Here is an 18,263-nt window from a genome sequence, read left to right as displayed (position 1 = left end):
TATTCAATGAATAATTAAAGAAAATGTTAATTTACAGAATTCAATGTACAATAGTTTATAAAACGCTCAATAATTTTGAAAAAAATTGGATTTCTTGTATCGACTACGGGTATCGCCTGGAGGACTTTCGAAAAAAGGTGTCTAGCGGTCGGAAAGATTTTTCTGCTTAAAATTGTCTCAAATCAAATCCAAAAACCAAAAAAAAATTATTATAACTATAGATATATGATCGAAATACTAGTAAAAATTTTTAATTTTAACAAAATGGCGGCTTCGCATAAAAATCGTTTTTTATGAAAAAAATTACACTTTACTTATTGCTTAAAAATCGAAATTGTTATCAAAAATCGGATTTCTTCGATTATCACCTGACAAAATTATTTAAGATGGTCGTGTGAATATTTCAAGCCGATCGGTGCAGCTGTTTCTAAAAACAACATTTCGAGAAAATCCGCTTTCTTCTCACTAAATTAGAAAATTCATATAATTATGCTCTTTCTACTGTGAATCTGCAGTTAAAATTTCAAATGGATACGTGCAATAGTCTCCGAGTTCTATCATCGCCTGATTTGAAAAATGCAGTTTCGAGAAAAGTGGTTTGAAAACTTTACGTGTATTTAAATAATGTTTTAAGATCCTAAAGTGTACTTTAAGATAAAAGCAAAGTTTTTATAATGTTCGAAAGTCCGGCGCTGGCCTAACCCCTTAACAATTGACAACTCTGTAAACGCTGATGAAAGAAATTCGAATTATAGACATTGTTTTCAAAGAAGTAATCGGTAAATAATCGTTTAATTTTAGCCAGAATTTGAACACGTGAACCGCTAGAAGTGATGGTTTAATACTATTTATTTTCTCATTCTCTTTTTCTTATTGGTGAAAATTGTTCTTATAATTTATACTAAACCAATAATTCCAACTTATCCTCGAACTAACTTACTGACACATCATACAAATTATAAAATCTTCAAAATTATATATAATAGTTTTTTAAAAATATTTTTAATTATTTTTTTATTTGTATTTTAAAAATTTTCTCTCAACTCTCTCTTATTCAAACACCTTGTATTTGCCGGCTAACTTTATGTATGCGCATAACATTGCTGTGCTATTTATGTTCTGCCTTTGCAACCACAAAAAAAGTCGAATAACAATTGTACAAGAACAACACGACGTTGGCACGAACAAAAACAAGGCCACCATTTTTTCTTTTCAAAAGAAAGTGTCGTCCACTTTGTTTCCAAGTTGGCGAGAAAGTCTGCCTTCTTTCTACAATATCCACTTTTTTTTTGCTGTTTTTGTTTTTGTTGCGTCTTCGCCCATCCCCTTAAATAGCTTACCGCCCTTTTGCTGTCTTACCGCCCGCTGTCCTGTACTTGCATTGCCAGCCTTAGCGAGCAATCATCAATCCAGCCACTACTCACTCACTTACTCACTCGCTCACCACACAATGCTCGCCAATGCAGTCATTGCATAGAAAAGTGCCAAAGAGGTTTGCTGCCGTCGCCAACAAAAACAACAACAATACAAATGTGTTATGGAGAAGAGAAAAAGTTCGTTTTGAATTTTATGTCAACTTTACAGCAATATTTCCCCTCTTGGAAGTGCCGTTAGCACAAAAGCGCTTAATAAATTTCCCTTCAGTCTCAGCAAATCATCTTCTCTGCTCTCAGCAAAATTGTCTGCCAGCTTAGAGCAGCTACAGCCAATCAGCGCCCATGTGGGATGTGACCTCCTCTCCATTGCACACACAAGGTAAACTTAATAGTGCATGAGTAATTTCCTTCGCGCACACGCTCACTCGCGCTTGCTAACGGCCACATGCATGCGAGTGTGTGTGTGTATAGATGACAATGAATGTTTCACTTGCGCTCCGTAGAGGGTTGACGCCAGCTGAAGTTGAGTAATAATAATCATTGGGTCATGCGCGTTGTTTGGCTTAAACTTACAACCCTTGCCGAGTTAGTGTTATCGCATTGGTTAGACAGTATTGCCATGTGCACGAAATATTGTTGTTATTATTTGTATATTATTTGTTGAGTTTTATTTTTATAATAGTGATTAGTTCTCATATAATTATATAGAATATTAGAATTGATAAAATGAATATAAACAAAAGCAATTATGGTGTGATAATTATTATGTGTATTTCTTAATATAAATAAATATGTATACAAATTATATTTAGGTTTAAAAAATAAAAAAAAGTTAAATAAATGTTAGTAACTGGCAAAAAAATATATTTATTTTCTAATTTTTTTATGTTGTTTTTTTTTTTATATGAAAATTCGTTTAGATGAATTTGACCACTTATGACATACCGATAATTTTATAAATAATTTTTGGTTCGCGGGTTTTTGAATTATGAAATATTGATAAATTTTAAGGTGTTTTTTTTTATTGTATGGATGAAACAAATATTCTATAAACTTGTAGAAAGATATTAAATAAAATAAGTATATGTTAATTTGAAAAAATTAAATATTTTCCTTCTAAAATGTAAATCCCAAAATAGTAAATATTGATTAAACTAAAAATACGTAAGAAGACTCCAGAGTTGCCCCTATAAATTATAAAAAATGCTAAAGAAGTCATTACAAATTATATATTACAAATTAAAGACCAATACAAAAATATTCAAAGTCGCATAAAGAAGATGGAACCGATTAGAAAACTGGAGTGTTCCGAATGATAAATTTAGAAAAAAATTGGCAATATTTGCGCTTTTTCTGGCGTGCTGGCGACATATTAGCGAAATTTTGCCAAAGACTGTGTATGAAAAATTTTGTAATAGTGTTTTCTTTGCTCCTTCAGGATAAAACTACTAGGATTCACCACATTAACACTCGAAAACCGAATTTTAGTTATTTTTTAATGGACCCATTAAACGGTCTGAGCACGTCCTTGAGTTAGCACATTAAAAAAGGTTTGCTAAGCGAGTAGATCCACAGCTTAAGCGGCGTCATTTTACTTCTCAGAAAAATTTTACGAATTCATGAAGAAATTGTGGCAATCCTGCTCAACTTCCTATGCCCGTTTGATGGTGGTTGCTCCGGCCTCTGTGTTTATCAGTGTTCACGTGTTATTGTTGTGGGAATATTATTGTTACTTGAATGACTTGTAAACACACGCAACGCTTACGAAGGGTTGAACTGCTATAAATTTCTTGTTTTTTTTTTTGTTTTTTGGGCATGTTGCAGCACGCTGCGGAATATACTCAGCGCTGACAATGCCAATGGGCGCCCAAAAAGAGAGTCACACGGCCGACTTTTATATGTGCGCTTGTGGATAACGGTGTTGGCAGTGAAATGTTATGATTTCATCGTCTGCAAATTCACATGTGAACTGACAGCGGACGTTGACGGTTGTGCATGCGAGTCAAAACGTAAAATAACGGTATACACAAGCGCATACAAACACAGAAAAAATATATAAATAAATAATTGCAGTGTGTTTGAAAGTAAAAAAAATATATACATATATCTATATAAAATAAATACATACATACATATAAAGAAAGTGAGTGCCGCAAGAGTGTTGCCACATGTGATAAAACGCTGAAGTGGTCAGCAGTGAAAGTGCAAAATGTGCGTGAAAGCTCAAGCTTTTTCCTAAAACACATTTAATAGAATTAAATGCGGGTAAACAGTGTATGATTACAACAACAACAAAAATTAAATTGGTGTACATAAGACATAACGGTGTCTTAATCGAGAGCAAAGTTGCAAACGCCGATAGACAATGCTTGAATTCTATCCAATGCCCACAAACTTGAGTCGTGGCGCTGGCTTTTATTCACACCATCATCAGAATCATGGCGGTACGCGTACATTTGGTAATGCCCCCAATTCGGTTGGGACCGCAATTAATGCAACTGTATTGAATAATAGTAGCAACTGTGGACAACAACAGCAGCAACAGCAGCAACAACAGCAGCAATATCAGCAACACCATCAGCAACTACAACAACAACAACTATCGCAACAACAACAACAACAATTAACTGCCTCTCCGACGCATGCAACATGCGCTCCACTTAATCGCAGCAACAGCAGTACACCAACAACAGCGGCCACTACGACGCCCGCTACACCAACTACATCCGTTTCCGCAACTGCAACAGCTAGTGCGTCCGTCGCGTCAACGCATCGCGGCGATCCGTCAGCAAAGACTTTTAACATAGCCACAAGCGAAAAACCCACTGCGGTAGTCCCCGAAGTCAATTCCAGTGCAACACTTGCAACCGCCATACCCGCGTGTCCCGCCGCCGCCGCCGTCACCTCCACGGCACACATTTTAATGATACCCACTTCAATTTCAACATCGTGTTCGTCATCACCTTCGTCGTCGTCATCCTTAATGACGGTATCAGCTTCTGTTATGGCTCCAGCACCGGCCGCTTTATTGCCGACGGCGACGGCGAAGGCGACGACGACAGCATCGCTGTCCGAGCTGTCTGCGAGCTGTAATGGTCGAACAGGTATAGTAAATAGTTAAGCGTTTTCAAAAAGTTTTGAATAATTTTGCGCAACAACAGCAACAAATTTCTATTGTGAAAAGTGTTAAAGGCAAGCGTATCTGGGCAATTATCGAGTATCGTCGAGACATTCGCCTACAACATCACCCATCTGCTAGGCTCTCTGCTAAGGTGTGTAACTTCGTGGAAATTGCGGTAAAATGTTAAGAATAGCTTTGTGAGATTTTAAAAATAATCAATGTCAAGTTACGCACACACACACGCACACAGTGGTGCTTGTGTTAATTATCGCAAGCATATAGGACAGTCGTTGGTTTTTGTAAGTTAACTTTACAAGCAGTGATTAATTCGGGTTTTTCTTGAGAAGATTTAATACAAGTTTCGGTGAAAAATAAGATTTAAAAATTTATATTATATATGTAGGTATATTAAAAAAAAAATATTTCAATCATTTTATTAAGTTTTAAATATATTTATTTCATTTCAATTTTCAGTTTCCTTAATTTTTTCAAACTTTTCCACGACATTCAAATATATTTATAGCCATTCTATTATACATTGATATTATTTAATAATACCAAACAGCCGTCGCGGTGTAGCGGATCTAGGGGTTTGAGTACTAGACAAGCTTCAGGGGTCGAGGCTGCGTATTTAAAGGTAAACCGAATTGTTTGAAAAAGTTTTTTCATTTAGCTGCTACCAAGCGAAACTTTTTTGTAACCCACGCTGCGAAATTCATTACTTTATTACATGCGTAATTGAAATACTGATAGTATAACCAAATATTGAACGGTACTTCGCGCTTAATCAAAGTTAAATTAATTATTTACTAAATTTTGTAATATGAAGGTGGCAAGTTTCTGTAACGATTTCTGATATGTTTCTAACGAAATATTTTTCTTTAAGTAAAATAGTTCGCCTTAGTTTATGGTAATTCTAACCATAAAAAGAACCGAAAGTTTGTTTTTAACGGTGGTCATTCTCTTCCTGTACAACCCTAAAGCTTCGAATTTATTCTTGACATAAAAAATTTCCAAATAAAACATCGCAAAAAAACTTTTAGCTATTAAAATTTTCGGCAAAAATATTTTTTTGCAATTCTGTGTGTAAATTATTTTTTAACCATTTTTTAAAGAACTCATCAGTTTCAAGTATTATATAAAAACAAATTAAGATCAACTTTTACATATTTGTGCTCAGAGTTCATGACACTATCTATTTATTAACATTCTCTGCTCTCGTTTATTATACCCCGAACAGGGTATATTAAGTTTGCAACGATGCTTGTAACACTCAGAATCAAACGTCTGATACCCTATAAAATATATGCCTAAATGGTCAGCATGACCAGCTAAGTCGGTTTAGCCATGTCCGTCTGTCTGTATATATGCGAACTAGTCCTTCAGTTTTTGAGATATCGATCTAAAATGAGATCAAAAATGAGTATCGGAACCGCCAATATCGGATCACTTTAAAATATAGTTGCCATACAAACTGAACGATCGGAATCAAGCGCTTCTATGAAAAACTTTTCCATTTGACAAGATATCCTAACGAAATTTGGCATGATTTATTAAATTAGAGTAAAGGCAGTAATGCAATCTCCAAAAAAAAATTTTCAGATCGGATCACTATAGCATAACATATGTAGCTGCATACAACCAACAGATCAGAATCAAATTCCAGTAAAGAATCTTTCAATTTGTGTTTTTTTGTGTTTTTTTTATGAATTTCTCTATATAAATTGATAATTTTGTGTGATTTACAATCTGTTCGCATTCAGTTATCACTCAAAAAACGCATTTTCATTGATTGATATCTTTAAAAAATTAATTTTCCAATCATAAAAACCAAATAATACACAGCAAAACGGCTGATTTTGACAAATTGTTGTTTTGGGCTAGCGACACAATCTTATATAACTAAGTGAATCATGATAAGGGTACATCGAAGTGAACAGCGAAACAAATATCGAAAACATATCTATGTTATATATTTTAATAAAACCCCTTTTATGAGCATTTCTTTTATAATTGTCCAGTTGATAATATTTTTATATGTCATCATGTGAAGATCTCGTCAAACTTCATACTTCACATCCATTAGATCCTGGTGGAATTGCTCTCTCAGCTGCTCACTATAATTTCTAAAATTATCCGAAAACTTATCCAGATGATGCCAGAGAAAGGCTAACTTAATACACATGTTTGCTCCTTGATTCTGAAAGTTTGGCGTCATATTTTCACAATTTTTTCATAATGTCACGCTTTATGGTTGCCTAGGAAATTTTCTAACATCAACTTAAAATCTTTCCAGGTACAACCTTTTTCAGTACAGTCAAAACCTTGAAAAAATGTGTAGCTTTCATTAATTGCTCTATTTAAATATACCACCATTCAACTTTTCCATACTAAACTTTGGAAATATTCTACAAATATAATTTAAGCAAAATCCTTCCACGTTCAGCGCTTTGAAAAATTGTTTTTTTTCATTCCTAACATGATCACGTCTTAAATTACTAAGATCATGTTCATAAAATAACATTTGACTTAGCGGCCAAAAGCTCTTCCACTCCACACTTCAAATCTTTTGGGAATTCGACAATATCCTTGTTTTCGATAGCCTGTCTATAACTCTTGAAAAGCAAAGGGAAGCTTTCATTGATTTAAACAGCAAATTTTGTAGAGTGTCGGTTTAGATATCTCCACGCTTGATTTTTATTAAAACATTCTGCATTCTCCACAAATTATCGGTAAGGGCCTGAGAATAGGGATCACGTAAGGCTTGTGCGCGCGAAATAGAGGCGCAGAACCCTAATCATGACTAGAAAAATTGATTTTTTTACTAATAAATCGTTAATTAATCAAAATATAAGATGTGCAATTTACATAAAAACAAGAGCACTTTCAATACTTTCGGAAATATATTCGTAATTTGGGCACTTGAAACCATTAAAATTTGCTCAAATATCCAGGGCAACAATATTTTTTTTTTTGTAGAGTTGTTCTTTCAAAATGATATAAGCAATCATTTGTTGGATTATTTCGTGAAGATATTTTGTCAAATAAAATTTTTTTTATACAAGTAGCTACATGCTATAATGTTCCGATATCGTCAGTTCTGACAAATTAGTAGATGATTGCGGAAAAAATTACGTGTGCAAAATTTCAGATTCGTATCTCAAAAAGTGAACTGATTTCATGAACAAGTCTAATATCCACAGTATCAAACCCGTACGACAACATTCAAACTAGCAAAAGGTAAACTGCATCTAACAGGATTAATTTATTTTTAATTAATTGACTTAATAAATACTAAAATCTCTTTGTAATTGACGGTTATTTGCACTTATAAAACTTAAAAAATTCATATAATTTTTTTACTCAAAATCGCACATTGAAAATTGCTTTATTTGGCAAGAAAATTTTAAAATTGTTGGGTTAGTGCTGAAGCGTTAGAAAATGGGAAAGAAATAAAAAAAAAATTAAAGTGGGATGAATTCTATTGATAAAGGAGATAAAATAACAAAAAGGTAGAGAGAAATAATTTACGGGCGATCTGAGGTGGCGAAGAGGAAGGGAAGGGGGTGGTTGAATTTTTCATGGTCAAAAACGGTTCATCGCGAATACAGGAAATACTATGAGCTCTATGGAAAAAAGTTAAATGACAAAGTTGTAGGCGATGAAAAAGTCTACAACTTTCTGACACAGTGCTCACATTTCTTTTACATAGCTTCAAAATTTATGTGAAAAGTTAAATTTTTTACAAAAAAGTTTTATCTTTCACGAAATTTGGATTAAAATAATCTTAATGTCGGAAAATGTCGCTAATTTTAAATCATGATTCCATTATATAAGGCTGTGTCAATACGGAGTGTGCTTCATCTTACGAAAAAGTATTTTAAACCATAATGTCAAAATCAGCTGTTTTTTATTTTTCTCATGAATTTTCTTCCTTTACATTTTGATGATTTTGTGTGATTTACAATCTGTTGATTGTAATCAGTTATCATCAGTTATCACTTAAAAATCGCATTTTCATTGAATAAAATCTTTGAAAAACTTATTTTGAAATCAAAAAAACAAAACAATACAAAGCAAAACGACTGGTTTTGACATTATGGATTCAAACAATTGTGACAAATTGTTGTTTTTGGGTTATCGACACAACGTTATGTAATTGAATCATGATTTTCAATCGAAAATTTTCATGTCAAAATACCATATGTTTTATTTTTAAGTTGATTTTTTAATTTATGTTCGTTGAAATGTCTTATTTCTGATGTAATAAAAACACATTACTATGGCAAAATAAGACCCCACTAAACGATGCAAAAGTGTTTTCTTTATTTCATCTACCTATTATTTTGTAGTTGGCAATACATATTTTTTAATTCCACAAAATAATTTTTTTTTAATTTCAAATAAAAGTTTTTGTGATTTTTAACATATCGCACGACTTTTTTGTTTACTTTATTGTTGTTGTTTGTTTTTATTTTTATTTTAAAATGTCTTAATAAAATTTCTTTCATTATCTCACGCAGTTATAAACTTGCTTCTCCCAATTCGAAGTTGAAAAATATGTGAAATCTAGAAAATTTTATTCACAGCGATTGAATTGTGATTCCAGATGAATTTCTTAACGCATAAACTACATTCCATGTTAATTCAAAGAGTGTGCAAAACACTGAATTCTTCTGCATTAAATACTTACATACCTTTTAGCTTTAAATTCGGACGCAAAATAAATATATTTATATAAGGAAGTATCTTTAAACGCCCACTGGCTCTAATTTTCTGCTAACCTAGTCCACAAGTCAACCAGCTTAAGCCAAAAACCGTTATGTATTTACATATATTTTTATTTATTTATTGCAAGCCAAATAAAGGCACACGCACGACAAATTATAGTCAACTGTTTGAAGGCAAAGCCCTAAAGCAAACACACACACATACAAACTCAAATACAAATTCACACACACCTACCAACAGACTCACAAGTGCACGCACCTACGCGTATGCTACACAAATTGTGCCTTTTATACAGATGCGCGTGTGTGTGTAGGTGCAATTGGCGCCGCTTGCTTCGTTTGGAATGCGATGCACGTAAGTTGACCACGAAATTATGCCGGCAATGAACCTGAAAAGCGCACACACCAATTATATAACACAGCGATTGGATGGCCACTAAAAATTTGCATGTGTCCATCAGCACACTCACACACACACACATACACACATACATTCACATAAATACCTGCTTAAGCCATCATGAAGCGCCATTTCGTGCATTTCAAGCACAGCAAATTCTTCACACACACACACACACGCTTATATTATCATAGAAACATCCTGTACATCCACTCATGCTTGGGTTGATAACAGATGCCACTTCGAATTTTTGAAATAAACACACATTTTTCTTACTAAATTTCATTCGCATGAACTTCTAGAATTTTGCAAAATTCGCAAACAATGTCAGAATGTCGAGAAACGCCTCAAGTCTACTAAATACTACTACATTGCAGATAAATATGTGTGTCCGCATGTGTGTGTGTGTTGCAATGCATGTCTAAACTAGTAAATAATCGTACAAGAGCTCATTTAAATGCATATTATTTAGAATATATGTGATATATGTGCATATATATGTATAGACATATATATATGTACATAAACGTGTATGTGTGCAGAAGCTTCCATTGCACTTTGGTTTAACGTTTTGTCGCAGCGCTGTGCTCAACCACAAATATTCATGTTGACATGTGTGCATGCGAGCGACAAGCCGTCGCCAAATACAACTCTGCGTTGTGGGTGTTCGACTTCAATTTCCAACGACTAGGATACCGTTGGATAATTTGTTACGTTTACCCCAACCGCTGATGAGAACTTTAAAAGGTAATGAATGAAAAGTCATATTTTAAATTTGTAGGAAAATGATAATAGTACAGTTTACATGTTGTTTGTACCTACTTGTAATAGAATTCATATGTTTTGGGCTTTTTTGGGTGTATGAAACTCCTAGAATAAAAATTGATACTAACTCGTAATCCTTTTGGTCAAATATTAGTTAAAAACGGATAAAATTTTACCTTAACACAAAGTGTAGATTTTACTAAGTTAAGACCCTTGAAATGTCAAGAAATCTCAAGAAAATAAGCTTAAAATAGTTTTCAGCTTTTTCTTTAACTACTATACTATAAAAAGTGAGGTGCTAAGCCCTCAAAAAGTGAAAATTAAAACTATAAAATCTAAACTTCGGAGCAAAAGACCGACGGGCTGTTGTTGGTTTCCTTGCTGAATTTATTTTTACATCGTCTGGACCCAATATCTAAAACACATTCTTAACATATTTTTACTTTTCACTTGGGATATTGGAAAATATGCCATATCGCACTTTCTATTTTGAGCAAATTTGTGAAATTTCTATAGAGTACATCCGGGGAATGCTGGTTAAGTAATTATCAAACATCATATTTATTGTCCAATTGGGCTCAGATCGGGAACACCATATATAATATATTGTGAATAGAAAAAAAATTTAACTTGCAAAAAGCCCTGTCAACTGACATCAGATTCTAACCAAAACGAATTGGTTAAGTTAAGAATTTACAAATGCAGAATAATCGAAATCCACCCGCTCGTCTAGACCGAAGACTCAAAAGCCACATGATGCTTCACGAATATTTGTGCTTGAATACAATTCAAAAATCTGCTATTACCTCGACTGCAGTCGTGAAAAATCTACTTATTCTAATGTTTAAATTATTCGATTGTGTAGGCAAATTATTCAAAGATACGATAGAGCTTTCTAACAGAGGTAGAGTTTACAGAGTATTCTCACTTATAGTTAATACTCGACCCAATTATCATATGTATTGTTATTGAAGCGACAGAAACCATACCTGAGGTAATTTGAAGAAACGCTGCCGAGTTGACAAAACGTTGCCGAATAAAAACCTAGTTCCGTTCCGTAAACCCGACTGTGGTGGAAACGGATGCCAAATATCATCCACTCCCTCGATTTTATTATTTCAAATATTATATGGCTTTATGAAAATACACTAAAAACTGCTAACCAATTGAAAATTGTAGAAACACACACACAGATGACCCCGAGATGTTTAGAACATTGAAGAAACGAGCATAACTGTTTTGCTCATATAGCAATAGAAAGTATGCTGTACACAAGCAATACAGTCTAATATATCAAGAACAATGTTTTAACCTCACATTTAACGAGGAACTAAAGGAGTTCTTAAATTTTTCCTAACATCTTTGTACCCTTTATATACATATCAGTTCTATAATAGAAAACCGGATATCACGAAAGCTTTTAAAAATTATATTTTACTTTCAAATTTCGTTTTCAAATATTTTCTTCATAAGTAGACATACATACACATGTCGGAGTGAAGCTGGACAATTCTAGATAATGTAGCTTGAAGTATCACATGCAAAATATCCAATAAAATTGGGATTTTGAAAATGGGCTTGGCATCGACTATTTTCTGACAAATATACATATCTAAAAACTCTTTCACTAATCCTTTTATCTTTGCGTATGTTCCCTTACAATTAAGTTCGGAGGAACTAGAATTGTATACTGTTTTTTTTGTTAATAGAAAAATATCAGCACTTTTTTACCGCTGTTAAAATATCAGCGCTCTGGCTCTCCTCTACGCGACATTGTCGAAAGTAATCACAAAACTGGACGATATAATTCAGTACAAGAGAGTATAAGGATACATCATTGAAGTGGTTTAACGCGTTCTTTTGTATTGTCTATCCGATTATGCCAAATTTAATTTATACCAGTTGTTTGTTCGATTCGCCTCTCTCCCAAATTTTGCAAATCAAAAGCATCTATTGTACTATACTTATACCTTATACCTTACACTTAACTACAACAAGTACTTTGAAGTTAAATTATCAAACAATTCCATACATAAACACTAACGTAAGCAGCTTAATAAATAACTATCGAATTTATGAATTAAAATTAACCTGTATAACTTAAGAAGTATCTACATGCAAGGCTGGATTTTTAGCTTAATTTTAAAAGGTGTCGATGAGAAATCAAATTTTCTCATATAAACAACACGAAAAAAGCATTTTTTCAATAAAAATACCATAATTTTTGAAACGGTTGGGAAACATTTTTTACATCCCAGATGCTTGTAGAGCATAAACTTTGCTAAAAAAATTACCTCAAGGGGAGTTTTTTCAATTCAAAAATGTTTATAATTAGCTTACCGACACCTTTCAAAATTTTCCTAAAAGTCCTGCCATACTAGAATATGCATTTATACGAGTAGAATAAAAAATAGCAGTGTCATTTATTAAACAGCAGTCAACTTGCAGCCATACAAAACTACTCACATATACATACATTTATGTAAGGATATTAGCATGTTTGTAACATATTTGTATTGACTGTTGGGAAATCGTACTTATTGCCCCATCGCTTGTCCATAGTCAGTCAAATTATGCATAGATAAGCAATTTATCATAATTCGAGTGCCTAACTGTCATGCTGTCAATCGACAGTATTTATTTTGTTTCCCTTTATTCACCTTGTTCTTTTTTCTGTTTTTTTTTTTCGTTTTTTATGTTTTTATTATTTGTTCGAATATCGCAGATAACCTGTTATCAAACAGCTAATGTGTCTCTAAATAGGCGCTCTTTGGCAGATATTGGATACAATTTTCAACATTTGACATGCAACAAAGTACCGTAAGCGCTCGAATGGATAACACCACACATACTTACTCGTATATACATATGTATGTATGCATGGTTGTATGTATGTATGTATTTATAGAACATTCAGTTCGTGTGAATTCGAAAATATTGAGATAAGAGCTATACAAATGCATGTGTTGTATTTCTGAGTAACAATTTTAAGGGTTTATATTCACTTGTGAATTTCAAAAATTCGGCAAACTTAATATAACCTGTGTAGGGTATAAAATAACATAGAAGGTAGCAAGTCAATCGCAATTTGACTGATTCGTTATTGCTTTGAAAAGAAGTATGAAGTATGTTTGCCGAAAAATAGCACCTTGATACTGTCAAAATTGTATAGAAAAGATAAGAGTTCGCCTGTTATTTAGCGCATTCTTCGAATCTCCTGCTATATTTCAACTAAGTTATGATTTCAAAGCTCAGAAAGTGCCAAAGAATAGAGACCCAACCCTGATTTATAATCCTCAAAACCTTATGAAGTCAATGAGATGCCACAGGAGAGAAAATACTTTGACAGAATGTGCTTAGGACAAATTGAGCTGAGAAATGAGATGATGACAGTAAAGACTTTTAAAATTTTTGGAGAGTTCTAGAACAAATAAATTTGTTAAATGCTGAAGAGAGGTTGAGAATTAAAACACCTATTTGACAATATGTATTCTATATTTGATATTTATTTACCTAATTAAAAAAAAACAATATCTCCAGATAATTCCAAAGCCATTTTTAAACAAGCGCTCAAAAAAAATGTGTTCTTATCGAAGATGGTTTTATTTACATACTCTGATAAACAAGACATTTTCCTTTCTTTTCACATAATCAACCAATTGTAAAAATAAATTGAGACATTTGCGAAGACATAAATTATATTCCGTTTAATTGATGGATTTTTTATCATCGGTATATATAAATGGTCTGTCCAACCTAGATTGGCTATTCTAAACACTCTCAATATAAATAATCGAACATACTTGTACATATGTCGTTGGAAGATCTAGTGAATATGTAGTATATACAAAAAAATGATTAAATATTATACGAGGAACCCGCGCCAACCATGGATATACCTTAATATCTGATTGCCTCTGAAATACCTACAAATTTAATAGTTGATGTACGATAAATATATAGACATATAAAATTTAGCTGCAAACCTGCGCCGGGTGAATCTACAACTTATTATGGATTTATAGATAATCAAGTGCAATGTGCATTCCTATATATACTATAAATAGATATGCACGACATATATATTTATTGTATTTATTTATCTGCTTTTTATGCATTTTCCATTGATGCAATTCTTCGTATTCATTTAGGGTCCCATATTTACAATTCTTTGTGAAATTCAATAGTATTATCTCAATTTATAAATGAGTTAGTAAATAAAAATATATAGTCAAATAAATATAAATATGTATGTATATATTTGTATTAGCTTTCATAAAGCATTATCAAAGCCATATCAATGGCTTTATCGCTATTTCATGTTTATCCACACGACTGGTAGGACCTGAAATACGAAATTAATTTATAGTTCACAGCTAAAGGTTGTTTATTAAACTCTAGTTTATACTAGTTTATACTACTACCATAAGATCGAATAAAGGAAATTCTTTGCTTTTCAATCAAAAGTTCTCAAAAAACCTCAGCATATTACATGCTCAGTATATTTTGATTTCAACTAAAGCTGTAATTGTTAAGTTTTGTTGTAGTTGAAGAAAAGCTTGGGTTTACATTGTATATATAATTAAATATAATATATTATATGTATATTTAAGAAAAAACGCTAACTTTGGCTACCGATGTTATAATGCTCTTCACAGATGAACTTTTTATAGCATAAACAGGTTAAAAAGATATTTACCTTGACTTTGATCGGCTAGTTTGTATGACAGCTATATGCTATAGTGGTCCGACCTGAACAATTTATTTGTATATTAAAGAATTGCCTTGGATAAAAATCTATGTCGAATTTCGTGAAGGTACCTTGTCAAATAAAAAAGTTTTCCATACAAGGACTTGAGTTTGATCGATCAGTTTGTATGACAGCTATATCGTATAGTGGTCCGATATCAGCGGTTCCGGCGAATAAGTAGCTTCTTGAAGAGAAAAGAACGCTGGCAGAATTTCAGATCGATCTCTGGAAAACTGAGGGACTACTTTGCGTATATACAGACGGTCAGATGATTTATTTATATACTTTATAAGGTCTCCGACGTTTTCTTTTGGATGTTAAAAACTTCGTGGCAAACTTTTCAAGGCTATAAAAATTTATACTTTTAATCCATTTGCGAGAACTTTTTCTCAAGATTAATAATGATTTAAATTTAGCTCGTTCAAACGTACGCTTAATTCGACACGAACGACAGTCCTAGGCGGTGGAACTTTTCATAATATTGTAAACAAATTGTTCCAAAGTCCTCAGAGAGCAATGAAAACGTCGAGAGCTTGTCATGGAGCTATATTTTTTTGTAATCCAAATAAGAAACAGAATACCTACTTTATGTGTCTCTGATACTATTGTCATTTTGAAAAATAATTACCAAATACTCTTTTCTGAAGTTCGAAAGAAATATGTATTTGAGCTGAATTCGTTGAAAAATCACATCAGATTTCAAAAAATAAAATAATTTTTCAGGCGCTGAATTCCAAGCAAATAAATGTTGAATAAATTATTTGAAATTTGACCACTCTATATGTTTCGGAAAGAAAGATCTTCGTCCGCGCGTGACCAATGTTTTTAACTAATTTCTTGCTGCTGTCTCTTTCGCTCTTATGGAAATTTATCTAAATTATACTTTCGGAAAGTTTAAATATTTTAAAGTCAATATTTTTAGGCAGATAGAACCCTCACAGCCTCTCGGTAGGTTTATGAAGTGAGAAAGTATCGCAACTTTATTTCAAGCAGAGATTTGTCTGATCACTTGATGGCGAAAAATCATCAAATATTATAGAAGAGTTCAGTATGCCTTTAGATTCGATTAGAAGTAGTAAAGAAGTTAGGCCCGAGCTGTTTGGTAGTATTTTTTATCTCTGTCACTTTAAAAGAGGCAACGTTTCCACAAACATCATACTTTATAGGAGATTTTAGGGATCTACAAGCCTAAGAACTTATCGCAAATAGAACTATGCCTAGGTCCAAGCAAGTTTAGTTTAGTAAAAGAGTTTTAAAATCTGTTTATATATACAGTTATGTTGGAACACTAGACACGAACGTGGTTTTAAAAAACTCCAGCGACAGTGAGGCTCAAGTGATTGGGTAGGAATTGGGTGGGTTGTTGCTAAAGTTGCTTTATTCCACGAACTGCATGAACTAACCTCAAATTTTTACATTCTTTGTTATAACTATATATATGAACTAATAAATTAAACTCTCATTTTCTATATTTCCAGAAGTTGGACAAGTGAAGTGCGAGAAGAATTACGAAATATGCGAAGGTTGCGGGCAAAAGATACACGATCGTTATCTCATGAATGTCGGCGAGTCGAACTGGCACGAGCACTGTTTATCTTGCTGTTATTGTGGTATACAGTTGTTCAACACCTGCTACGTGCGCAATTCAAAGCTTTATTGTAAACTCGATTACGATCGGTAGGTAAAATTCAAAGAAACCCTAAATTATAAACCGAATAATGTCGGAAATAAAACAGCAACATTTTTGGTATTTTTTATTTTAGATTATTCAGCATCAAATGCACCGGCTGCTGTCACCCGATTCTGCCTCACGAAATGGTCATGCGACCGCTACCCTCTTTCATTTTCCACCTGCCTTGTTTCATCTGCTACATCTGCCGACTGCCACTGCAGAAGGGCGAACAATTCCTGTTACGTGACGGCCAGCTTTTCTGCTGTCGGCATGATCTCGAAAAAGAACTCTATTTGGCGACAGCACAACATTGCGGTTTCGTCGGAATGGACGACGATGATTTGATGCGTCCGCGTGATGGACGTCGGGGACCGAAGCGACCACGCACCATATTGACATCGCAGCAGCGCAAACAATTCAAAGCGTCCTTCGATCAGTCGCCCAAGCCATGCCGCAAGGTGCGCGAGGCGCTAGCGAAAGATACCGGACTGTCTGTGCGCGTGGTGCAGGTATGGTTTCAGAATCAACGCGCCAAAATGAAGAAGATTCAACGGAAAGCGAAAAATGGCGGTGGCAATGGTGGTGCGGTGAGCTCGCGCAGCGGCGATGAGAAGGATATGGGTAAAGACGATAAGGATATAAAGCAGGAATGTGGCATAACGGGTGTGGATGGCGCTTATTTGAGCTTAGGCGACAGCGGTTTCGGCAGTCAACCGCTGAATCCGAATCTGCCCTTCTCGCCCGATGGTGAGTAGTGTGAAATTAATCATTTATAATAATTTCCAATATTGATTTTTTTTCTTCTTCTTTTTACACCTGCAGATTACCCGCATAATTCCAATGACAGTTTCTGTAGCTCCGATTTGTCTTTGGACGGCAGCAATTTCGATCAACTGGACGATGACACCGATTCTTTGTCACTCAACAATCTGGAGCTGCAGTCCACCGGCTCTTCGGGTAATCAACACTCCAATCCACACGACATCATCGCCAATCTCAGCACGAGTCTCGTCAATCCGATTGACAAGCTGTACTTGATGCAGAATTCTTACTTTAATGTAGAGCAATAAATCAATTGACCGTTATGGAATAGAGGATACGAATTTATTAGTATTAAGCTACATGTCAAGTGGAGTGGGACTTGTTGTGGGCGCAGCAGGAACTATGTATGTATATGTGAGTTGTATGGACTTTGGGTTGACGTCCCTGGGATAACAAAATAACAACACAAAATCAATAACAAAAATATAATGAAAAAACTATGCGGCAATTAATTATTTATATGTACTATATACATACATACATACAGCGGTATGTTTAAGTTAATACCCAACAAACCAAAATAATTAGGCAGATTCTGGCATGTTGCATACACCTGTAGTAACAACATTTGTGATTTAAAATTTAAATTTTATCTAAAACAGATCTTATTATTGTTAGTTTTAAATA

The 18,263-nt window shown here is 33.8% G+C and overlaps 1 protein-coding gene across 1 annotated transcript; it reads left to right on the top strand.

Moving 5' to 3' along the window:
- The first annotated feature begins 3,359 nt into the window (after positions 1-3,359).
- Positions 3,360-18,230, top strand: Lmx1a (LIM homeobox transcription factor 1 alpha). Its single transcript, XM_014231691.3, has 4 exons — positions 3,360-4,480; positions 16,621-16,819; positions 16,906-17,561; positions 17,637-18,230. Exons 1-4 carry the CDS (start codon positions 3,742-3,744, stop codon positions 17,882-17,884), a joined length of 1,842 nt encoding a protein of 613 aa, XP_014087166.3. The 5' UTR covers positions 3,360-3,741; the 3' UTR covers positions 17,885-18,230.
- Positions 18,231-18,263: the final 33 nt, after the last annotated feature.

This window comes from Bactrocera oleae, chromosome 6, assembly GCF_042242935.1.
Source record: "Bactrocera oleae isolate idBacOlea1 chromosome 6, idBacOlea1, whole genome shotgun sequence".
Taxonomy (NCBI): Eukaryota; Metazoa; Arthropoda; class Insecta; order Diptera; family Tephritidae; genus Bactrocera; species Bactrocera oleae.
The sequence above is the reverse complement of the archived record's forward strand: the minus strand, read 5'-3'. Positions and strand labels throughout refer to the sequence as shown.